At 42.4% G+C, this 24,754-nt stretch overlaps 3 protein-coding genes across 4 annotated transcripts in view; 1 reads left to right on the top strand and 2 right to left on the bottom strand.

The window, feature by feature from the left end:
• Window positions 1–1,803: 1,803 nt before the first annotated feature.
• LOC149349673 (protein TEX261) lies at window positions 1,804–14,380 on the bottom strand. The gene is made up of 6 exons (XM_089578718.1): window positions 14,214–14,380; window positions 13,855–13,934; window positions 13,624–13,777; window positions 11,511–11,578; window positions 11,326–11,440; window positions 1,804–2,086 (listed from the first exon to the last, which is right to left on the bottom strand). Exons 1-6 carry the CDS (start codon window positions 14,281–14,283, stop codon window positions 1,968–1,970), a joined length of 606 nt encoding a protein of 201 aa, XP_089434844.1. The 5' UTR covers window positions 14,284–14,380; the 3' UTR covers window positions 1,804–1,967.
• A 249-nt stretch (window positions 14,381–14,629) lies between these two features.
• On the top strand, window positions 14,630–23,717 carry LOC149349672 (isocitrate dehydrogenase [NAD] subunit beta, mitochondrial-like). The gene is made up of 9 exons (XM_089578715.1): window positions 14,630–14,762; window positions 15,186–15,242; window positions 18,409–18,551; window positions 18,613–18,753; window positions 18,854–18,986; window positions 19,071–19,307; window positions 20,388–20,534; window positions 22,770–22,925; window positions 23,102–23,717. The coding sequence occupies exons 1-9, from the start codon at window positions 14,712–14,714 to the stop codon at window positions 23,177–23,179; spliced, it is 1,143 nt and encodes a 380-aa protein (XP_089434841.1). The 5' UTR covers window positions 14,630–14,711; the 3' UTR covers window positions 23,180–23,717.
• Window positions 23,263–24,754, bottom strand: part of LOC149349670 (ADP-ribosylation factor-like protein 3) — a 33,781-nt gene continuing 32,289 nt past the window's right edge. For both annotated transcript variants that reach the window (XM_089578716.1, XM_089578717.1), the window contains exon 5: window positions 23,263–23,852. In XM_089578716.1, the coding sequence (XP_089434842.1) occupies window positions 23,811–23,852 (42 nt within the window). In that variant the 3' untranslated portion in view covers window positions 23,263–23,810. The remainder of the gene's footprint in view (window positions 23,853–24,754) is intronic.

The following is a 24,754-nucleotide window of genomic DNA, read 5'->3' as shown; positions in this document are numbered from 1 at the left end:
ACATACATTGGATTTTATTAATGAACAAAGAATTAAACTTAATAAGCAAATGCGAAAAGTTACTATCACCTAAGTGTGCTAATCAGGCTGTGTAGTTGTTTTCTGCTAGTGCATAAAAAATATCTGAAATTCTAAAGGGGGGGAGGGGGGCAGCCACCCACCCACTCCGGACACCCAATTATGTGTCTGCACAACGGGCCTTAGAGGACCAGAATCAATGGCATGTTGTAAGACGTTACATGCAGTAGCTGCTGGTGTCATTCTTTCAAGCATCTAATTTGGTGTAGTTTGGTGGTAGACTTCCTAACATCTTAGATACTGCCTAAAATGTCCAGTTTTCGTCTAATCGCTGAATGCTGCAAGAAACATTGAGCTAATACTGTCTCCATCCGTTTTTACTTTCAGCAAATCTATACTTCAAAATGCATGTGCAACTATGCTCACTTGGAGAGGCCTGGTTTGAGTGCTCTGTGGTGCTGAGATAGTTTCACAATGGTGTTGGCATTACGATACACAAAGCATGCCATCAGCATCCACATATCATACAAGTCAGCTCTTCTGCATTGCTGTGGATAAACCCGGCACTGCTAGAGCTGTAGTTTTGCAGGCTTCACACCACCTTGGCCAGAGACATTGACGAACTCGCAGGGTGCCGATATGAACTCACGACTTATGTGCATCAGAGAATGTTACAGAAAAACTCATGTTTTTCGAAATCGAAGCTGTAACAAGGTTTGGTTGGATCATTACCACATCCCACCAACCATATTTTCGAAACTGGCAAATATCAACCTTAAAGGGACCATGAAAAGAATTAAAAGACGCTTGTAAATGTTAGAAGTTATGCTCAGAAGCACTGACACCAAGTATGAGTCTTCGGAACTGAGCCGGCAATTTATTATGGCTTTTTAAAAATCGCGTTTTTTAAAATTCGCGGGCCGATTGGTGTCTTCGTAGGGAGCGATTTTGAAACCAAAACCGGGAAAACAGACGTCACTAGTCCCATGACGTCGGTAGGCCACCACACGCTGTCATTCGCTCGAGCCGCGGCAGCTACGACGTCACGGGCACACTTCCGGTAGCGGTGAAAATCGTCTGCTCGAGGCGCCGCGCGACCCCCTCGGGCAAGCGCGGGCCAGGGCATTGCCTTCACGCATATGTTTCCAATTTACCTCTGCCGCCTCTTTCTGCCGGGAGTTCGGGAGCAAAGAAAGCGCCGAGACCGGAGAGACGCTGCCGACGCACGCTGCTCCTCGGGAGTGCGACAACCGGAAGCCGTGAACCAAACGTCAGCGAATGACGTATTCATGGGCGGAGCCCAGTCCCGGAGCTGTTTTCTTTATTTTTTCTTGGTGCTCCGCGCGTATGAGTTGAGGGGGGAGAGGAGGAGCGTGATTTTTAATCGTCTATAACTTCGTTGTTATGCATGCTAGCTCGAAAATTCTTTCGCTGGGGTGACGAGTGATGGATTGCCTATCTTTACGTAATCTCAATAAATTTGTTTCATAGTCCCTTTAAGAGGCAGCATGCGTCCGCTAACGATATAACGATATAACTATATAACTCAAGTAACACAAATTTTTGTTTCTCTTTTCAGTTTCCAGATTGTTCCGAAAAGCAGAAACAGTTGCCGACTCTGAAAGACCAGCTTAATTATGTGATCAAAATTGTGGCGTACATGAAATGTGTTTGAAATACTCAGAAATAAACACCACGGTTTGAAACGTGAAGACATTATAAAGAGGTGTCTAGTTGTCTGCCACTGAGCATTTTCTTCCCAGTCTTTGAATAAAGAAAAAGAGCTGCAGGAGAGTTGCCAAGGGCATGGTTTATTTTTCTACTTACAAATAAAAGCTGCACACACACAAGCACACATATCAACAGTCTTGATGTGCATATTTACACAAAGAACAACAGGCCTGTCCCATGAGCCCACAGGTGATGACTCGGCCTTGTCCTTAGGGTTCTCAGAACACTTTCTTGACACGCTGAGGCAGGATGGACTCTTTGGCCTTGTTGAAGAAAGACAGCAAGTTATAGCGCTTGTTCCGCTGAGAAAAATAGTTGGAGACAACATCATTGTCATCTGGAAAACAGTGCAAATAAAGTACACTTAGGCACAGACATGAAGCACTTTTAATGCACGAATAAAGGGTGAATAAACGGAGAAAGGCTCAATGTTGGGCTGTTCATCATTCAAATGAACCCTGTTCCAATCTACCAAGCATGCACGATAATGTAGAAATATGTATGAACACTGAGCACATCCAATGAAACAGTTCCTCCCTCCTATCTCCAGAAACAACCATGTCAAGCGAAGTTTTAATGCATTCAAACTCCACTGACTGACACAATGAACCATGAAGAAAAGTTCACGGCATACACAGCACACAAGGAACAAAATAATGTGTACTCTAGTAACATATTCAAACCACACAGCCACATTTTTGTTTACAAAATTAAGCTAATAAGGGTTGTCACTACTAGTTACTAACAAGCAGAATCTTTGTTGCTAATTGAAAGTGTTATTAATTTTAGTTACAAGGTCTAATACTGCCCTGCAGCTTTTTCTACATGCATTACTTTTTGTTCTAACACAAATACTATAACACTTCCGGCAATGCCACCTCTTATCCAACTGTGTTCAGAGGCAGTCAGTGTATGTGAGGTCTATGCAAGTTAGTAATGTACAGTACGGTCCATTGCTAAAGGGAACATGCGATCGCGTGGCCTCCGCGCTTCGCGAAGCCCTGCTGCCTAGATGCGGCGAGAATGAGCGGCACCAGGCAGATGCGCGGAAAGACCAGCCGCCATGCTTACTGTGCATGCATCTTGTGCTGTCAATTCTCGTACGTTCTAGGTGTCATCGCTTCGCGAAGCGTGGAAGCCATGCAATTGCATGTTCCCTTTAACAGTGAACCGTACTGTACATGATATCTTGCTTGCTTGATATGAAGGAAGCCAACAGTCACTGAAACCATTCATTCAGGCATTCAAACTGGACATGGTCAGAGAAAAGCAGCAGTGACGGCCTCGTGACTATTTTTACATTAACAAATAAAATTATACGAGACAGCAAAGTGCCTACGCAAAGGAATCAACCTCCTCAGCTCTGCAATAAATGACACAGCTTTGTAGCAAGAAAACTGCATGACACGAAATAGGCATGCATCATTTTTTCTAAAAACAGAAAATTTTTGAACTTTGATCACTCCATTCATGCAAGAAAATCTACATTTTTTGCCCTTAATTAGGGACAAACCGAAAATCTTCCATACACGCTGCTTCAGAAGCAGCATTCACTGCCCCCATCTCCACCCTCTAACAGGCTCTTTAGAATATTATACCAGATGTTACAGGGAAGCCTGCCACTAATTTTAGAAATGGGTTTTTTGAGGCAGAGAGACTCTTTTCGAGTCATAGCAATACCACTGTTGGCAGATAGCAGAAGAGCCGCCGGCGAATCTTGTTAACTACTAATTGGGAAAACTTTAATGGTTATCATTTTGACTATTTGCCTAGTTGCAATTAGAGATCTGTAGCTAGCCATTAGGAATAGCCGTATTAGGTTTTAGAATTTTAAAAAGGGAGTGGCTATTCTCCCGGCAGCCGTGAGAATTCTGCTCCCACAATTCTCACGGCACTCGCCTCTGATTGGCTGTACACGGTCACATGATAAATGCCGGTAGAATAAGATTTTGTTATTCTCCCGGCAGCCGTGAAAATTTCGCCGACGCAATTTTTACGGCTGTGCGTGATCAAATGATAATTTAAGAAGTTTGTTGCTCTCTCCCGGCAGCCGTGAACCCTGAACATCTTTTCCTACCTTTTTTATTATTTTAATAAAACTACTACCACCGGTTGAGCGTTCCTAGACTTCTGCGGGCAGGCGCCTCTAATTATCATTCATGGTTTCAGCGTTTCAGTAGTTTATGTGGTTGGAGGAGCAATTGCAGCGTTGGTGCAGAAGTCGACCCCGTCAGCGGAACGCTGCGGTCTTTTCACCTCTCGGTCCAGCCATACATGTTGCCTCACGTACTTTTCTTTTTTTTTTACGTAAGTGCTAATAAATAGTATTATTATTATTAGCACTTTCAGGCGTTGCGCGAAGTTTTCATCTAACCAAGAACCTGAAGAACGCGTTTCAGCGGCCTTGGGCGCATCGTGCTGCAAATTATCGTCACACGCGGTAGTGCTTCCCGTTTACTATTTATAGGTCGACTGTTTAGTACTCGGTTCACAGAAAAAAAAATGACCTTAAGTAATTACGTGATATCCTGACAGAGGTCCTGACCCGGCAGCCGTGAGAATTGTGTTTGCGAATTTCTCACGGCACTCGCTTCTCATTGGCTGTGCATTGTCACGTGACCACTGCCCGGCAGCCGTGAGAATTGTGTTTGCGAATTTCTCACGGCACTCGCTTCTCATTGGCTGTGCATTGTCACGTGAAAGATGTAAAACAAAGAACCATTGTGAAAGAGCTTTTCCCATCATCTGCACTGCACATATGTGCATTTCACACATTGCAGGCCTTTCGCAGGGAAGTGAGCGTGCAGAAATTAGGCATTACGAGAGGAGAGCAGGAAACAGCTCTGGATATCCTACAACGCATGGTGTATGCAAAAAATGAAGAGGCTTATGAGGAGCTTTATGCCACGCTGCGGACATCAACAGCAACTCCAGTAGTGGAGTACTTTGACACCAACTGGCACTCCATTCATGCAGAATGGGTAATGGGTATGAAATGGGAGTCCGGGAACTTCTTCAATTCAACAAATAACCGAGCTGAAAGCATGAATGCAAAGCTGAAGCAACTTGTTGAACGTTTCAGCTCTCTTGAGATGTTTGTTGAAAAGTTCTTTTCAATCATCTATGCTCAACGAAATAAAAAAAAACGCATAAAGCAGCTGTTATGCTACAAAAGAGAATAGTTGCGCCAAATGAAGACGAGGCCAGTGAACTGTATTCAAGGTTGTTAACACCGTACGCCTATGATCGCGTTCAAGCGGAATTTTCTGCATCTATCGCCGTAAAGAAGAGTACTGATGCACTGGCTGAGGCAAGTAAATTCTGTGCTACGGTGGAGCACTGCACATGCCCTTTCAGGAAAGCTATGTTGCTACCTTGTCGCCATATTTTTGTCCTCCGAGAGTCTGCAGGTCGTTTAAAATATGACAGAAACCTATGTGCTTAACGGTGGTGTTTAGATCAGTACGTGGAAGGTTGTGGCATGACAGCCACTGATGATTATGGTGGACAGCCAGTGCAGGTGAGCACTCGGAAAAATAAAAAAATTCTTTCTGCGCACCAGAAATTTAGAAAGGCAGCAGCCATTGCATCTAAGCAGGCAGACCGTGCATCAGAGGGCTCAACAGCAACATTCACAAGGAGGCTGAAAGTTCTAGAAACCATTCTGGAATGTTGGAATGCTGGGAATGAAGTTACCGTAAATGAGGTAGTACAGCCGGAACAGTGCAATCAGCAGGAGTTCTTCGATAATTGTGAAGAAAGTATCCAGCCTGAACAATTGCAACAGGAAAATGTTGAGACGCCGATTGCACTGGGCACTAACACCAGGCCAGATATGAGCAGCGCGCATCTCTCGCATGAAAATGGTTCACTAGGCAGCTCTGACACTCCTGAGGTTGCCTGTCAAGGTCAGCACGGAATTGTTGGAAATTCCAATTCATTGTGTACAAGTGCTCAAGCAGAAACGAGGGACACACATTTGTCACGTGAAGAGGTCCTACACGGCACAGCTGACACTGCTGCGTCTTCTGGCTGCCAAGGTAAAACCGTCCAGGATGCAGACACACTGGATATGATTAAAGTGCCAGCTCCAATGAGAAAGTGTGGTCGGCCAAAAGGGCAAGTTTTGACCGTCATTGGCTTGCCAAAAAAAACGAAAAAGGACTGACAGGCCTTATGGACAGCTTACTGTGAGGGAGAAAAAACTGAAAGTGTTGATGTGGCTAACAGGGGCAGGCAATGCAGCTGATGCTATGAAAGGGAAGCTTCTCGATGAAGACTCAGTCGAGCAAAGGCTTGAATATGTCCATAGTGGTATTCGCAACGACTGTGTGGACATCAAATTTGTGCGGCGTTACTTTACCGAAGATGGATGGCAAGCTGTGGAGATGGTTGTAAAAATCAAAAAAGAGCAAGAGTGGAAGTGTAGTGAGTGCAGCACAAATTTAGAAGATGAAGACTCAGTAAGCTGTGACTGGTGCCTGGCTTGGAGTCACCTGCCCTGTGTTGGACTAAACAGCCAACGAAAGACCAAGTTATGGAAATGTACAGTCTGTAGCAGCACAGCGACATATCAGTAATTGTCGTTATGTTTGCAATTGGAAATTGTGTGAATAAACTGAAAAAACTGCCCTCATCAATGTAATGCTCCCTTGTAATGTCAATACTTTGAGTGGCTGACTCGCTTCTCTTGGTCGTCAAAATACTTCTTTTCTACGCAGGCTGCCTAAACAAGGCACACGGCGACGTAATTTACTTGGAATAAAATTCTGTGCCATCGAGGATGTTTGTTTCACTGGAGTGTCGGTACCTCCGTCAGGATATCACGTAATTACTCAAGGTCATTGTTTTTTTCTGTGAACCGAGTACTAAACAGTCGACCTATAAATAGTAAACGGGAAGCACTACCGCGTGTGACGATAATTTGCAGCGCGATGCGCCCAAGGCCGCTGAAACGCGTTCTTCAGGTTCTTGGTTAGATGAAAACTTCGCGCAACGCCTAAAAGTGCTATTAATAATAATACAATTTATTAGCACTTACGGAGCAAAAAGAAAAGTACGTGAGGCAACATGTATGGCTGGACCGAGAGGTGAAAAGCCCGCAGCGTTCCGCTGACGGGGTCGACTTCTGCACCAGCACTGCAATTGCTCCTCCAACCACATAAACTACTGGAACGCTGAAACCATGAACGATAATTAGAGGCGCCTGCCCGCAGAAGTCTAGGAACGCTCAACCGGTGGTAGTAGTTTTATTAAAATAATAAAAAAGGTAGGCAAAGATGTTCAGGGTTCACGGCTGCCGGGAGAGAGCAACAAAATCTTAAATTATCATTTGATCACGCACAGCCATAAAAATTGCGTTGCCGAAATTTTCACGGCTGCCGGGAGAATAACAAAATCTTATTCTACCTGCAGTTATCATGTGACCGTGTACAGCCAATCAGAGGCGAGTGCCGTGAGAATTGTGGGAGCGGAATTCTCACGGCTGCCGGGAGAATAGCCACTCCCTTTTAAAAATGTGATCAGCCTCGCTGCTATGGCTCAACAAATTTTGGCCTTTTCTCACACAATCCAAAACCACACACATGCTGTGCGCACACTGCGAAGTTTATCAAACTGCATCACTCCATGGTGCACATGTCACGTTACCAATTCTCTGCCCCGCCTCGGCTGGAGCAACGAGGAGCAGTGAGCATCGCATCGCGGGGGACAGAGAACGTCACGTGACACGCGCTTCAGAGTGATGCGGTTCGATGGATGTCGCTGAGCGTGTAACGCAAGCACGTAATTTTCGAATTGTGCGAGAAATTACCAAAATTTTTGAGACCACAGTATATTGTCAAAATTTTTTATACCACAGTGGCAAGGGTAATTTGAAATTCTACAAACTAATATGACTACTACTACTAATGAACAGTTACAAATCACTGATTGTAACCAGGTGTCTATCTGTAACAGTTAAGTTAAATATTAGGATTCAGTTAAAGGTGTACTAAAAAGGAATCTGAACTCGTATTTTTACCGCTGGAACTCTATCTACACGTTCCGAGCGTTCTTAGAAACTTAGAATTATTGCCCTGTGCGGCCGATTTCCCTAATTTAAATCCGATTAAACATCTTGGCTACCGCCTTTTTTTTTAATTCCCCGCAGACGGTGGGAGGAGTCGACCAACCTTTCAACCAGTCCCGTGGCAGCATGCCGCTATGCCATCGGCGGAGTGATACATAGTGATCGGCGAAAGCAAAGAGTTCATGCGTAGTTTAAGGCGGAAGCGTTTAAAGCCTCATCATTGTAAGCAGCAGTTGTTGACATAAATGTCACGCTTTTCAATTGGTCGAAACGGTCGTGACGTCACAGTGCGCGAATTTCAAACGGGGCCAATTGTACTTTGGCTAATAACCATGCAACCAATTAAAGGGACCGTATAGTGATGCTCCAAGTAAGTGGGACTGAGTTTAGTTAATTGCTTACTTAGCCAATTAGCCTAATTAACCTTTCTAGTCAGACCAGATAAATAAATAAAACCGAGAAGGAAATTGGCCGAGCTCGGGAATCGAACCCCGGTCTCCGGAGTGCGAGACGAGCACGCTACCACTCCGCCATGCCAGCTCGATGGTTTGGAATGAACAAAGGCGCGTCTAGTGAATACGGTGTCTTCGTTCACTCCCATCTTCCTCCCTTCCCGTTACGGTTTAGGTGTCCACCGAGATATGAGAGACATACATTTCCTTTCCTCAAAAACCAATTTACCGACGAGCAAGGCGTAGAACTGAATGGGTGATGGCGTTCTATGGACTTCCTGGCAGCGTTGCAAGACGCTGTCGCGTTCCGCTCTTAGAGGCGGGTTGGTTGGTTGCGACGGAGAGAAGGACGAAAAGGAAAGTGCACGGGACCTGCCTGCCGACTGGCTCAAGCCGAGCCACCACCGCTGCCACGTGCAGAAAGAAGAGAGTTGAAAGATAAGAAGAAAGAGAAAAACAGAGAGAGTAAAGACGTGCGTCGCAACAACTGCGTCCGTCGAAGCGGACGCTGGCTGAAAAAACAGATAAGCGGCCGTAGCCCGAAGGCTGCAACCCCCTCTTAGAGGCGAAGCTTAACATCTTAACCACACATCAGTGACACAAGCAGCAACACCACGCTTAAGGCTTTCGCCTCACCGCACTTTAGGTCAACAAAGTGCCCCCTGAATTTTTTATTTCCGTGGGCCTAATTTGCAGCTATGCAGTCTCTGATTAGATCTATTTATTCACGGAAACCTAAAAAACAAAATAAAAGTGAAAGCAAAGCCGCCAAGCGACTGCCTGAAAGGCACTCCATGCATTGGTTGACTGCTCCCACCGTCTGCGGGGAATTAAAGAAAAAAGGTGGGTGCCGGACATTAATCCGATTTAAATTAGGGAAATCGGCTGCACAGGGCAATAATTCGAAGTTTGTAAAAATGCTCGGAACGTGTAGATCGAGTACCACAGCAAAAAGACCCGAGTTCAGACTCCTCTTCAGCGCACCTTTAATAACCCGACTAGTTAAAATGATTCGCCTTTGTTCTGGTGTCCGCCAGCACTAGTATAAATAACTATATGTCTTTGCTTCAAAAAAACCTATTCTTAAAAATTAGCAGCAAGTTTCCCCGAAACACCTGGTACAACACTACATGTTACTATAACTCAGAATTCACGCATGCACAATTATTATTATGTGAAATTTTAAAGAAACGACATTTTTTGATAAAATGGGGACTGTTTGCCGAAATATCACTCTCATCATAATAAAACTGAACTGTGGGGTTTCACGTTCCAAAACGACTTATGAGCTACAGGGGATGCCGTAGTTGAGCGGCGCAGATTAAACACAAGCCAGGTGGTCTAAATTAATCCAAAGGCCTTGAGTTGCTTCAAAACACTAAACCCCATAATTTATAACCTTACCATGTTAAGAATGATTTTTGTCAAACATCCCCTATTTCATCAATGCACGCCAGTAAATATTTGTTAATGTCATCATTTCTTGAAAATTGCGCGGAATTATGCACGAATGAATTCAGAACTGCAATAACATTATAATGTGAAATATATAATATGTAGTGTAAACTTAGAAGTTAAGATTATAGACCCTCAAAGTATATAATTTCTTCAGTGAACTGGAAGAGCTGGGCCCTTGCATTATTTCGTTCATTCCAAATGAACAACTTGTTTCAACTGGTGAACATAAATTTAAAGAGGAAATTCTTATTTCCAAGCACACGGGTGAACTGATGACATTAAGCAAGATGTCACAAATGTATGCACAGTGGTTGAGCCAAAGGTGCAACAGATACCACCACCAGGAGCTTCTCATCATGCTTTTAGTGCTCTGCATCATACTGTTCATACAACAGCTTGAACTTAAGTCCTTTACAAACTACGCAGTAGCTTGCTTCGTTGTTCTCCAAGTGTTCTTTCCAGTAAACAGTTTATGGGGGCAGCATCCAAACCATTTGCTCATATCAAAATTGTCTTCACTGATAGAGCAAAAAAGTGTGAAAGAGACTGCAACAGGTACAGTCCTTGCCAAAAGTAACCAGGCTGCATGGTTTGCTTCTTACTCACATAGCAGAGCTCTCACGGCTTCCCTAAAGATCAAAGGTTTAGGAAGGTGAGGACAAGGGTTCTCCGTACCTTACAGAGATTTAAAGCGTAAGGGGTGGCGTAATTGCTCGGCTACACAAGTCGGAAGCAAAACATGCAGCCTGGTTACTTTTGGCAAAGACGGTACTTGGTCTGAATGATGCTCTCTTTCAACAAAGCTTGTTTTTGTTGAAGGTTGCACGTCTGATATTTTTGAAAACTCATATCTGCACTCACTTCAAATTTAAATTTATAGGCATTACACAGGGTACACTCACTGAGAAGAGAAAGCTTTGGAGTTCATAGCTTTCTGGAATCATATTTTCTCTGTCTAGCATCCAATCAGTCATTAAAGCACAGGATATTTACTAAGACGCCACACAAGTGATAGAAATTCAAGCATTTTCAGATCACCATTCACCATCACTTACTAGCTCAGCATCATCAACGAGCCAGACATGTTCTATGCAAGAGTTATTTATTGCATTCACTTTCATTTATGGAATGTTTAAAAGAAATAGCCACAGTGTCAGACTATTACAACCATACACTACATTTCAATCATATAGCATTTTTGGATTGCAGCACACTATTCGTGAATGCTTAATTAATGTACATTATTCTTAGGCTGCAATTTGTAAAGTTTTATATAAGCTACGACTGAACTGCATACAGAACCAGGACAATCCAGTAGAGGACTAAGCTCGGTCAGCTAAGCTGGAATGATGCCATGCACTACTGGAAATGAACTGGGTCTCAGTGAGAACTTTGTTTACAATGTGAAGGTTGTGGTAAAGATGCCATTTCAAGTAAAGCTTGAAGCAACAGTTAGGTCGAGTATGACACAGTTATGCAGAATCATGTGATAAAATTTTGCAGGGTGAACTCACATCCCACAAATTTTTGCCACTGGCTGTACATAATAATCCAATGCTTGCCTCAAGCAGTTATGAATGCAATAAATATACGCACCACTGAGAAGTGGCCTCCGCTCGGCAAGAGTTGGGAGGACACTGTCGTTGGCGTTAAGTGAGACCACAAATGCAAATGGCACCAACCACAGGCAGAGAGTGAAGTATGCAAGCACCTGCATAAACATAGACTGTTACTACAGTGATCCACGGAAACCACTCTTTAACCAGGTCAAAAGTACTTGCCTCGCAAAGCGTGTAGGGTTTGCTAGCGAAGAAATTGAATGCAAGGAAGTGGTTCAGGACAACAAGAGCTGAAAAACGAAAGGAAGAAATCTAAGGTTAGGCTATGCAATTTAATGGCACAAAGAGATTCCCTCTCCCCCTTCACAACAGTGGTACAACCTGAACATGCCAGCCTCAACTAGCCTAAGATCAACCTCATCGAAGCATGCAATCATAAAGGCCAAATTCTAAACACTTAATCTAATGCTCGTTTGTTTCTTCCCATTCTTTAAAGCATTCTTTTAATATTTCATTCTCTGAATACGTATGAAAATCTGCCAAACTAGGGAACTTCATGAACGCTTGTGCCTACAAAGATAGCCCACTCAGAGCATGCATGCTTTCAGCATGCATAGAAGTGGTTTGCAACACAAGCTTTTTCCTTCGCCAAATCACAAAATGCACTGGATGCAAGTATTACTTCGTACTACACAATAAGGGCTCTCTATTTAAAAGGGTGGTAAAAGCCTGGTGCTACTTTTTCTCATGCCGCATTCAAGCACAAGTTAGGTCTTTCAAGAAAACACTCAACTGAGATTATTTGAACAAATTTCAAATGGAAGAAGTTAACAATACGAAGCAGAGTTCCTAATTCCTTCTAGAATATCAAATGATTCTCTAACTAAGCCAAGATTTATTAATTAAAAAGAAGCTGCACAAAAATAAGGTTTCTCAGCTTCCCTGGTGCCTTCTCTAAAGATCTGGGCAACATATATCATTCCTGTTACCTCAAACATATGCATCTTTTGGGCATTAATCTGCTGGCTATATGGACATATGTAACTGGACGAATGCCTTCTTAAAGAGACACTGAAGTCAAGCTGAAGTTGATTTGTACCGATACATTACTCGTTTTAAAGACAAGGACGGGAGGGGACAGTACGGTATGTTATGTGGGATTTAATACCCCAAAGCTCCTCATGGGCTATGTGGGATGCCATAGTGGAGGGCTCCAGATTAGTTTAAATCACCTAAGGTTATGCGCCTACATCGCACAGCACATGGGCTACTTTAACTGAAAGCAGAGCTTTTAAAAGCTAGAAAAGGCTGAAAAATGAAACACAGGTATTGCCGCCACCAACCATTTTCATGGGCAAATGGCTATGCTGTCAGTGCAGTTGTTTTCAGCCAAATAATTGAGGCTAGGCTACAGTGCCATTCAGTTCCAAACAATGGTCATGAAGTCTTCCTTAGTCTTGATGTCAAAAGATTAAATTGAGTGTTGAGAAAAAAAAGTTCATTTCAAATCTAATTTTCTGACCAATAATTCCATCTTTTCCTGTTGAACAAACATCTACATAGCCACAAAGAGCACAACAAGTAATTTTTACTGGGAACAAAAATTTAAAGGAGTTGTTCCAAGTGTCCCTTTAATTCTGCAGTTTCCACTTTTCATGTGAAGTAACAGTGCAGTTCACTAGACAGGAAAATACATTGTCGCAATGTGTGTACTATCAGCAGCAATGAAACTCAAACAAGAGAACTGAAAGGCCAAAACAGAAAACACTAATAGCTCCTGGAGAGGAAGAGCAAGAGAGGTTAATTAACACTTCTAAAGGACAGTGTTCGTGCCTTCGAAATTAAATGAACCTGTGCTAGTATTGCGCTTCCCTCGGCTAACGTCTTATGTTGCCGTTTGTCTCAAATGCCTAGTTCCTGTTTCATCTGTTGCTAATAGTACCTGTACAAGGGTAATACGTCGGGGCTTGTACCCAACCAACACTGCTGAAATAAATCCTGTGGTAAAAGCAGTTCAGCTGCCCTGCAAGTTGAAGTGGCAGCTTGTAACACCAAGCAAAACGCTTCCATAATCGACACACTCTCGTTCATTCGTTTCATTTACTGCTTTATTTTTAATCACTGTGCTCACTGGAATATCTCCATTCTGTTGCAGATATTAAGGGGAAAACTCGTGGAAACACATTGTCACTGAGGGAAACAGGAGCGTTTTACTCATCTCACAAAGCTTTATCGGTGTAAGTAGTCCTGAAATAGAGTTTTATTTTTTTTCTCTGCTGCAGCTATTTTTGTTCCACTACCAACTCGCGTAAGTTATACAGTACAAAATACGTACCGGTGGCTGACAAGAAAGGCACGGAATAAAGGTTGAAGAATGGGAAAGTTCGCAAAACCAGCATGTGCATCACTTGGCTGAGCATGCCGCAGCCAATCATTGTCATGGGGACATCTTCAAAAACGAACAGCCCGACGTAAACGGCGACAGTCAGCTGCAAAATAGCGAAGTACGTAGGAAGTTCAACATTCGAACATCAGAACAAAAAAAAAAAAGAAAACGAATAGGTACCAGAATTAGTATCCTAATAATCTTTTCAGTCATAACGGTAAATTCTTCCACGAGTTCGGCCAAGTAGTAGAGGCCAGCCGCTGAAAACGCAAAGAAAAACATTTAATTCTGATGACGGACAGTCAGATGCGCCATCATGACACCGCCAAGCCATACATGACGTACTGTAGATTAGAAGCAGTAATTTTGCTATCATAAAGGCAATGCATAAAACTAGTGGCATGCAGTGAAGCTCTCCGAGAGTGTCATCACATATCACCACTCATCGAACGCCGTACAAGAACGGATAAGCTCGTACGCTCTCTAAATCACCTTTGCAATGACAGTTACTTTCAGTAGGGGCACTTAATATAACTTACCCACTGCCAGCACAGAAAAGCATACTTGGACGAACGTTGCCACCCAACTTAATAAATAAAAATAGAGCATTTCGCGGTGAAAAACGCGAGTCTCCCAGACCCACGCAAGTTGTCGGCTGCGTTACGCCGAAACGCCGATCCGCCTTGCGTGCTCGTGTTGCCAGTTACCTGCCACGCTGGATCTCGTATTACGCTAGATTCACCCCAAAAACTAAATAATGATCGTGCTTGCTTTTATTCAAAAGTTTGTTTCTGCCCATAATTACGTCAAGAAAGGTAAGATCATAGAAATTATGATTTTATCTAGTAGAAACTTTGAGAAGTGTGGTACTACTTGACGAAGTAGAATTGCATGTGCTAGGCATATCCGTCACTAGATGGCCCGGTGGCCCGGTGTCGCTCCATCTTTTCGTTTATTTTATTTTTTATTTATATTAAGTTTCACAACTACATGGGTTTCACCTTGCAGCAGTGAGAGCCGCGGTGATCGTCAAAAAAATGATCAGTTTTCGTGCAATCTTGAAGAACTGCAGCAAGCTGTGCGCCCTTGTACGTTCAGAAACTTCTCTAAACTGTGTATTTCACTAAGATTCTTATGACTTACGATCGTTGAGAATCCCTATAGTCTATTAATAATTTCCCGATTTGTATGTACTAAGCGGCAATGGGACAGACCTGTCTGCCACAAATATTAAACGTCGCTCGAGAAAACGAAAATATTCATTTAATTTCTTGCAAGTTTTTTGTATCAGCTCACGGTACGATTTGTGTGATGTCGCACTAGGTCTTGCGGCAAAGCTGGTGGAGCGACTCATTTTTCTCCAGTGCTTTTCGTCAGGTCGGTTATTATATAGCGTTATCAGGTTGAGTGTTAACCACGTCTAAAGGACAGGTTTGTAAGCAATAGCTTTCGCCTGTTGCACTGTCTGACAACTCCGTTTTGAGGTGCTGGAAACTGTACTCCATTCGCAGAGCGGGCACACGCCTCGGAGATGTCTAGCGGTCACTGCCGGTCAACTGCAAGCTGTGGTGAGTGCGAACAGCGTGCGCCCGTGGAATTCTGTTCTTTGCATTGGTTGTGTACATTTCCCGTTTTTTTATACGATTTTTGAGGGGTAGAAAGTCCTTAAATAGTTTGTGACCTTGCTGTTACCTTGGTATTCCTGCTAAGAACTGTTGCCTCTTCGTTTTACATGTGTACCGGTCTTCACCAAGGTTGGGCTGAGTTTACGTGTTGAATGAACCTGGTTACTTAAATAAGCGTGGTAGCATGCACGCTCGGACATGACCGTATGTGTGGTTTGTTACCATATTCCACACCTGTGCGCTTAGAAGCGCACTTATAGGAACTTTTGTGGGGAGCATCTTTCGCTTGTGTTGAATGCATTTGTGTTAGAGATCTGCGATTTTTACTTAAGCGTTTCTTAACTTTCTTTTAGTATATGAGGCATGTCAGTGTTGACGCAAGACAACTGGCAGATATGTGCAGTGATGAGTCTTGCGTGTGTGCATGATGATCACCTCTGCTGGTCATGCTTTCTTACAAGACCTTGTGTCTTGCATCCAAGTAACATATGAGCACAAGTGACATTGACGCTCTCAGGATTTGCATTTGCGAGGACGATTGTTATGCGTCTGTCGAATTTGCGTGTTCGGGTGATTAATCAAACTTGCATTTAATAACTGATACTTATCCTCTAAAAGGCAGCTTTGGGGAAGGTATTGCCTTCACTGATAGTGCCTTCCCAATAGCTCTCAGTAATTTGCATTGCAGCCTTTTTTTTTTTTCCTCTGTGACCTTAACTGCACTGTCAAAATTTTTGTGTGGACAGTACCAGTTTGGTTCTGTTTTCTTTACTGTCTTACATATTATGTGTCATGTGGTAACTTAAAGCAGTTTTGATGCTTCCATCAAAGTGTGATGTCCACTGAGCAGCATTTCATTTTTTTTGGTTTCTGGAAACAGGCTTTTACTTCATAGAAAGAGCCCTGGCTCTGCTGTGTATGGTAGTGTGCATTGCATAGCTTGGCCTCCAAGCATTCTAATTAGTCATGCTGCCGTGGTCCCTTTATTGTATGTGCTGCATGGTGGCAAAACACTGAGGAAAGCACGGCATTACTTCTGGACTTTGTGCATGCACCACGTTCATAGCATGCATTTCTTTATTTACATTTATTTAAGTGTAACAGCAAATATATTTAGCACTTTCTCGTTCCACTATTAGTCTGTACTGGTCTTGTCTGTTTCCATTACAACTGGCTGTTTGAACCAGTAACTTCTGGGAAGGTTACATATCGACATTTTTGAGCAGTCATTTCTAGTTATATATGAAGGATGCCAACAGTCACTGAAACAAAGAAAAGCAAAGGGGAAAATTTGTCTTTTTTAAATTTGTGGTGTTAATAAATGGAAAACTTATAGTATAGTTATTTTATGGCTGAGAGATGATTGATCAGAAAGTAGAAGAAAAAACACCCGCATGCTGCCGGTAGGATCCGAACCCACGACCTCCGAATATCACGTATGATGCTGTATCAACTGAGCTATGGCAGCGGTTGTCCAATCTTCTACTTTCACGGGTATTTATGTTGCGTGTAACCTAACTTTGAGAGTGTTCACCAGTGCCATCCTCATCCGTAGGGGCGGATGCAGTACGTCCTGTATTAGTACGAGTGTTACATGGAACGTGATCGGTTGGTGAGGGCGGAAGCTGTGCGAGAACTCTCTTATGCTACCCGTTGCATTAAGACTGCCAGAACCTAGGCCTTCATTAAGCTACTGAGCAGACGGGAGTTGGGAAAATGAGAGGCGTGCTGATGTACATATGAAGCAAGCTAACAGTCACCCAAAACCGTTCTTTCATGTCTCACGTGACACTCGTGGTAATAAAGACTCACTATGTCCACCGCTTTGGACGAGGGTGGCACTTGTGAAGACGCTCAAAGTTATATTACATGCAACATAAATACCCGCGAAAATAGAAGTCTGGAGAGCAAACGCTATAGCTCAGTTGGTAGGGCACCATGTGTGAAATTTGGCAGTCATGGTTTCGGATCTAATCGACAGCATGTGGTTGTTTTTCTTCTACTTTCCAATCAGTTATCTTTTAGCCATAAAATACTTACGTTGTTAATTTCCCATTTATTAACACCACAAATTTAAAAAAAAAAGGAACTTTCCGTTTTTCTTTTCTTGGTTTTGGTGGCTCTCGGCTTCGTTCATATGTACTATCGGGCACAAAAGTGCTATACTCCACGCAGCAGGAGCCGGAGCAGTGGAAAACTGCGTTACAGCTTTAGTTTTTAGAAGTGTTGAACATTAACCCTTTCAGGTGGTATTTTTTCTTTTCATCCAAAACAACTGTTTTTCCGCTTAAATATAAAATTTAGGTCTCAAGAAAGATAATTTATTAGTTTTCCTGTGTAGAATATAGGGGTTGATATTCTACAGGGATGTGCAAAATTTCGCATAAAGTGGCATAATTGATTAAAACTGCAAAATCTGAATGCCAAAAATTGTCATATAAACACATCAGGGGTCACGGAATCAATTTCTTTTTCAAAAGTGCGCATTACACTTGAAATTGGGAAAAAAAATTTTATGCTATTATTGGTGGCAATATGTGTCTGTGCCGCCGTGGTGGCTCAGTGGTTATGGCGCTCGGCTGCTGACCTGAAAGATGCTGGCTCGGTCCCGGCCACAGTGGTTGCATTTCAGTGGAGGTAAAATTCTAGAGGCCTGTGTACTGTGCGATGTCAGTGCATGTTAAAGACCCTCAGATGGTCGAAATTTCTGGAGCCCTTCACTACAGTGTCCCTCATAGCCTGAATTGCTTAGGGACATCAAACCCCCCATAAACCAAACCTTAAGGCAGAGCTTAAGTCTGATTTCACTGATCTTTGTCTGAAGCCTGCTTGACCATGAAAACTGAGCCTCAAGCCGAAACTGAAAAGAAAACCGAAGTGCTAGTGCACCTGATTCACATTTGGCCTAACCGCACTAAATAGTTTGCCATTTCTTCTTATGTTTCTCCTTATGTGAAATGGGTTATCTTTTACTCAACATATGTTGTCCTTTGTGTTGTTGTATATTGAATTAATGTCATATATTTGTGTACTTCCTTTTTACTGAAAGCCTTGGATAACACATTCGACTGTGTGCTTTTTCTTTTCACCCTTGGCATCTCTTTCTCAGCAAGAGCCAGTATCCCGCCCTCAAGCCAAGATCAAATGTACACTCATTCCTGGTGATGGTGTTGGGCCAGAGCTTGCTGATGCTGTCAAAAAAGTGTTTGAAGCAATCAGTATTCCTGTTGAGTTTGAAGAGATCTTCCTGAGGTACGTCTAGTAGTTGGCGGTGTGGGAATGGCAGCTCACCGTTTTTTCTTTACATTTTCAGTGAGATTCACCACACAATTAGCGCACCCCTTGAGACTGTGATAGAGTCTGTGCAGAAGAATGGCATTGCACTCAAAGGAATTTTGTCTTCACCTAACATTTCCCACACGGGAGAACTCCAGACATTGAACATGAAAATCAGGTAAATGTTTCACATTTTCTTGCTGTCAAAGTAACTTTGTGTTCAGGATGGTTTAACATTACTCCTAGTTATTGTATTCTGTTTTCTTTTTGCATTTCAGGAACCAGCTGGATCTTTTTGCTAATGTTGTTCACGTGCGCAGTCTTCCCGGAATCAAAACTCGACACAATAACCTTGACTTTTTTGTAATTCGGGAGCAGACAGAAGGCGAGTACAGTGCCCTTGAACATGAGGTAAGCCAAGGTAACTTTATTGATGCCTGTCCTGTACTAACTAGAATTTACTGTTTATTTTGTCATGTACTTCGTCTTTTGCAGAGCGTACATGGTGTGATCGAGTGTCTCAAGATAGTGACTGAGACTAAGTCTCGCAAGATTGCCAAGTTTGCCTTTGACTATGCTACCAAGCATGGCCGCAAGAAGGTCACAGTGGTACACAAGGCCAACATAATGAAGCTTGGAGATGGCTTGTTTCTACGCTGCTGTCAGGAGATTTCGGAGCTCTACCCTCAGATTGAATTTGAGTCCATGATTATCGACAACACTTGCATGCAGGTGAATTTTTTATCCCCATTCTTCAAGTAGGCTTCCCTGTCTGCTCTTACTTTTTTTTCAAAATTTTATTTCAGTTATTTTCATTTTGTTATCATAGCTGCTCTGATACCTTTTGTATCATGCTATTACTTTGAGTGGAGCTCCTGCAGCTGTACAGTGCATGCACGACACTTCCTGGGAGGCAAGCTCTAATGCCAGTATAGAAGGTTGCTCCAGCAAACTGTTTTCTTGCACCGTGTTGCTGAATTGAGCTGGTGGTCTTAAATCTTACAAAGTCTAGAATGTAATTAGGTAATTTCTTACACAGCTTTAATGAACTTTCTCACTGCATTTTGTTGCTTTTATTTACATGAATTGATAGCCAGAGAGTTCCCATAGTCGATGACATTCTTCGTTTTTCTCTAAAGGCATGTCATCCCGATATACTATGTTGAGAGTAAAAGGTCGCAGTATTTGACACTGCGACTCGTTAAGCTAATTGTAAGTTGCTATTTATACGTGGCCTAAACAGAAAAAGTAAGAATGTCATCGGGTACAGGAACTCTCTGGCTATCAATTCATGCAATTAAAAACAACAAAATGCAATAAGAAAATTCATTAAAGCTGCATAATAAATTACCTAATTACACTTTAGAATTGAAGGTAACTTTTAATCTAAGACCATCAGCTCAATTGTGGGTACATTTTTGGAATCAGAAGAGAAAAATGCATCTGTATGCAAAATTTCATGAGATTCTAGCCATAAATAAAAAGGTCAGTTTTAAGACCCTCGTCCCCCCTTAATTTTACTGAGTTATGTGAGCTTTCAATATTTAAAAAATAAGAAATATATAATCAAAGAGAACATGCATGGACATTGATGTGGATGCGATTTGTTGTGTGAACTTTACTGAAGGATAGAATTGCAGTAAATAGGTGAAGTACCAATAAGTATTCTTACTAAGCAGTGGCAAAATTTTGTTTTGTTTTTTTCCTTTTAGCCATTTCAGCATAAAAACTTTTAATACTGCCATTTCCCTTTTGTAAGCATGTGTTGTTGACATGAGGAGCTTGTAATGCAGCTGATTTATCTGTTTTCAGTTGGTGGCAAATCCCCATCGGTTTGATGTGATGGTAATGCCAAATTTGTACGGTAACATCATCGACAACTTGGCTGCTGGTCTCGTCGGTGGTGCAGGTGTGGTGCCAGGCGCCAGCTATAGCCAGGACTGTGTGATTTATGAGCCTGTAAGCTCACTTTCCTGCTTCTTTCTAGTATTGCATGGCCTGCCGCCATGCAAAATTACACTCATGTCATCGTACATGTTAAGCTTTTAACAGTGTAATGTAAAAGCTGATGGTGGTAGGGGAGCAGCATAACAAGCTGTATTTAGCCAGCGTCATTCCTTTCCATATGTTGCTTTTTTTTCAGCCCTGCAACTTGATCACTCAGTATGTTGTTATTGCTGTGTTGCTGTGTTATTGTTGCTGTGCAGTATGTTAAAACTGCACAGGGCAGGTGTTGCCACCATAACCAGCGGCCTTTTTTTTTTAACTGAGTAGTCACTTTGCATCCTGACTGTTTATTACAAAATGTTTTAGTTAGTATTTGTGTGCCTTCATTGCATTTATTTCTGCCTTCTTTAGGATTACCACAAATTGTCTTTTGCTTCTATTTAGTAGTCACAATTTATGCTCATATTTTATGCTTTTACATAATATTAGCTTATGTCTGTATTTAAATGTGGGCTAATTAAGTTAGCCAGCCAAATCAGATAACTTTTATACATAGTTTAGTGAATGTGGCATCTCACCCTCTAAATTGTCTCTGCCTAGTTCACGTTTGGAGAGCTTAGAAGCAAAAATAAATAGTTAAAAATTCAACACTGTTTCTTTACATGCAGTTCTCGCATGATGGTTTGGAAGGAAAGTGCAGAGCAGAAACCAAAATGAAAAATAAATGTATGTGGAGTCACCTTGCAAATATTCACTATAAACCCCTGTTACTCATAGTCATGAACGTGAATAAACATTTAACGATTACACTGACAACATTACTGTGGCAGCAGCTGCCTTGTGGCGCCGGGGCGCTCCGCCGTACCCGCGCCCAGCATGCGTCAGCTGTCAGCGCCTAAATATGTGAAAAAACGAGTGACAGCTATAGGTACACACTGCTCATTCTGTCTTTGCTATGTGCTGTTAATTTTCGATGCCTCTAAGCATGAACTGTTTTAGGGGCACCGACCGATGTGGAGTACGGCATGTTGTGTCAGCTGCATTTGCTCGTTGCCATTGTACACATCACATCATCACGTCGGATTACAATTTTCCTTACAGACCCCTGATGGGTTTTTTGATAAGGGGTGGGTTTACATAGTGCAGGCATTCACAGTGGTTGCGTATGTTGACGGGCAGGTTATGGCGACAATATGCTGGTGAAAGTCATTCCGTTCCGTTGCTGCTCGTGAAAAAAAATTAATTGGTTAAAAGAGTAGTTTGGGCACGTGGACGTGAAACTTGAAGCTGCTGACCGATGCGAGGTGATCTGCATGGTGGGAGTGCGCAGATGTATAACTTCTGTCTTAGTGGTGATTAAAAGAACTTGTGAAACAGGCCAAGCTGGTGGGCTGATATTTTAGGGATATCTTAATGTCATGGGAGTGTGAGGAGTGAATGAATCTGGTGGCTCTGTTTTGTACAGCCTCAAGGGCATTTGTTAAATATGCTTGAGGAGGGTTCCTTATGGCCGATGTGTATTCCAGTTTAGTTCTGATAAGCGAGGTGTATGCTTGTAGTTAAGATGTGGCGGGCCGTCCTGCAAATGACGCTTTAAGAAGCCTAGTGTTCTGTTTGCGTTCATCACATGACAGTTCATGTTTTACTGTCATGAAGCTTTCCTATGAGTTCATCATCATAAATGGTATGGCGGATATACTTTTTATGTTCTGCAATTTTTTTGCTTTTTCAAAAGTGTCCTTAGCTCAGACTTATAATGTCTGAAAAGTGTATTTATCGAACTATATTCTGATGTATTACATTGCTTTTGAAAATTTTTTACGGAAGTGAAAAAATATCAAGGACGCTCTGAAAATAGCCTTTTTTCATATGTCAGAAAAATTTTACTACCTTGAAAAAGATTCTGAGGTATAATTTCAAACTTTTAGCGGGAAGTTCCTAAACAAATTTGAAACATATTGTGCATTCCAGAATGTTCTTAATTTCTTCTTCTCGAAAAGATATTATCTTGTCAGTTTTCTTAAGTTTCACCTTTTCTTTGTTTGGGGGGTTTTCTGTGATTATTCACACCAAGTATTTGTGTTGAAAAAAATGTCTTCAGAAAGCGCATTCTGGTTCCATCATTTTCATACATTTTGCATTTTTCACAACTCCCATATTTTGCAGGAAAAAATTTTGTCCCTTGGTAACGAAAGAGTTAAGCTCTGCTTGCTTCACTGTGTGTGTACTTTTTGCTCTTTTGTACAGGGAGCACGGCACACTTTTGGGGAGGCCACAGGCAAGAACATCGCAAACCCAACAGCAATGTTCCTGTGTGCAGCCCAGATGCTGCGTCATGTAAACCTTCACTACTATGCTACTCTTGTGAAGGACGCAGTGGAAAAGGTCATCAAGAGCGGCAAGGTAGGTATCACTGGCTGAGTGGGGACAAGCTTGTGCAAAGGTCATTAATTTTCCGCATTTCACTAAGTGACGAATAATATCAATAATTAAATGCATATAAAATTGCTCTTACTGAGTGCTCATCTGCACCAGAAGTCCAATTGAACATTGAAATCTTGTTCTTTCTTTACTTCTAGGTCCGTACTCGAGATCTTGGTGGTTATGCCAGCACAACTGACTTCACTGCAGCCGTCATCCAGAATCTCCCACACTAGACGCATTCACGTTGCTACTGCAGCTATCATTTGTGAAGCCTAGTTATCAACGCAGTGCTGTTAGTACCAAGACAGACACAGGCTCCTGAAAAATTCTTTTAATTTAGCCGTATACCAGAACATGGCTGTTTGTGCACTCAGTGGTACATTGCTGAAAGACACCATAATGAGATTCGTTTGCACTCTTTTAGGCTCATTTTAGATGCTGTATGGAAATTATGACAATACATTTTAAATGTTTGCTTGTGAGCATTTGGCAGTCAAGGAGAGGGAAAGAACTTTAATGCTTTCTGTCCATGCAACTGTGCTCTTAGCCTAGTCCTGTCTTATTCTGTCTCCAGCCTCACATTGTGCTTAACACATGGGCATAGTTCTTTATAGTGACACCAGGCTAGTCTACCCTTTAGAGAATTTATGGAAGCACATTTGCAGGTTAAGGACATTGTCTGAACATGCAACGCAGGAAACATGGGCAATGCAGCATTTCACTGTTACTTTTGACTGCATTCTGTGCGAAATAAATCTTTTCTGACTTGTACAGAGTATTTCACCAGCCACTGTGTTGTGCAGTTCCCGGGCTTTCGTGGTGCAGGGAGTGATTGACTTGACTTATGCAGACTCCGGCATTGTCCTACTTCCTTTTAATTGTCTTGCACACCCATTCTAGCCCGTCCTGAAACATGAAAAAAAATTCCAAGTCAGACAATGTTCTTGGTCAGATCTTTATATGATTTACTTAAGGTCATATTATGTATCAATAACAATGAACTAAATTCTTTAGCAGAAAACAGTATTATGGTTTCCACTGGCTACAGTATAGCCAATACACCCTCAGATTTCAAGTTTTAAGAAGCTTCACAAATTCAAGAAAATTTTCCAAGCTGCCTGACATGGCAGTAAAACCACCAGCACCAAGCATCAAGTTGTATCAGTGTTTTCTTCCATTGCATGCGAGATGCAAGCTGAAACATTTGGATGTGCTAAATCTGCATTTCTCTATTTTACGTGTGAGATGAAGTTTTGAGTTGAATTTGCTTTCGTGGAAGTCTTTTGTCTAAGGATTGTTATGAAATGCAATAGATGTATAGTCGGATACAACTTCAGAACACAGCAGCAAATGCCCCTCAGAGGAGGCCCTCCAGTCAGTGGGGTCGACAGTTTGTCATGACGTCGCAGTTAATTCCGTAGGGTGACGTCGGAGGTGGCTGGCAGATGCCTCCCTGAAATGAGATTAGCCGCAACATCATGACAAACGGTCGACTTCTTTGGACAGAGGGCCTCCTTTGAGTGGCATTTGCCACTTACTGCGTTCTTGAGTTTATTCATCTATCGGCTGGAAATAAATTCAGAGACACAGATTAGTGTGTAGTTCATCGAATTCGTGGGAAACTAAGCCGAACTTCACTGGGCGGTACCCTGAAAAAGACTAAGGAGGATTGAGAAATTTGATACAGCTGAATGAAAAAATGCAGTAGAATGAAAGTCAACTACATTGACAAAAACGACTCTTCAAGAAGCAGCCAAATTATTTTGAGATCTAATGGTTCTCTGCACGACATTGCGGGGGTCGAATCC

The sequence above is a fragment of the Amblyomma mixtum genome, chromosome 3 (assembly GCF_055824585.1).
Source record: "Amblyomma mixtum isolate Tamu chromosome 3, ASM5582458v1, whole genome shotgun sequence".
Classification (NCBI taxonomy): Eukaryota; Metazoa; Arthropoda; class Arachnida; order Ixodida; family Ixodidae; genus Amblyomma; species Amblyomma mixtum.
The sequence above is the reverse complement of the archived record's forward strand: the minus strand, read 5'-3'. Positions and strand labels throughout refer to the sequence as shown.

Coding starts and splice junctions, on each gene's coding strand:
- LOC149349673 (XM_089578718.1), bottom strand. CDS start 14,283: ATGCTCTATTTTTATTTATTAAGTTGGGTGGCAACGTTCGTCCAAGTA. Junction 13,778..13,854: donor TTATTAGGATACTAATTCTG/GTACCTATTCGT, acceptor GCTATTTTGCAG/CTGACTGTCGCCGTTTACGT. Junction 2,087..11,325: donor GCGGAGGCCACTTCTCAGTG/GTGCGTATATTT, acceptor ACTGTTTTCCAG/ATGACAATGATGTTGTCTCC.
- LOC149349672 (XM_089578715.1), top strand. CDS start 14,712: ATGATCAGTTTTCGTGCAATCTTGAAGAACTGCAGCAAGCTGTGCGCC. Junction 18,552..18,612: donor TTTGAAGAGATCTTCCTGAG/GTACGTCTAGTA, acceptor TTACATTTTCAG/TGAGATTCACCACACAATTA. Junction 19,308..20,387: donor TCGACAACACTTGCATGCAG/GTGAATTTTTTA, acceptor ATCTGTTTTCAG/TTGGTGGCAAATCCCCATCG.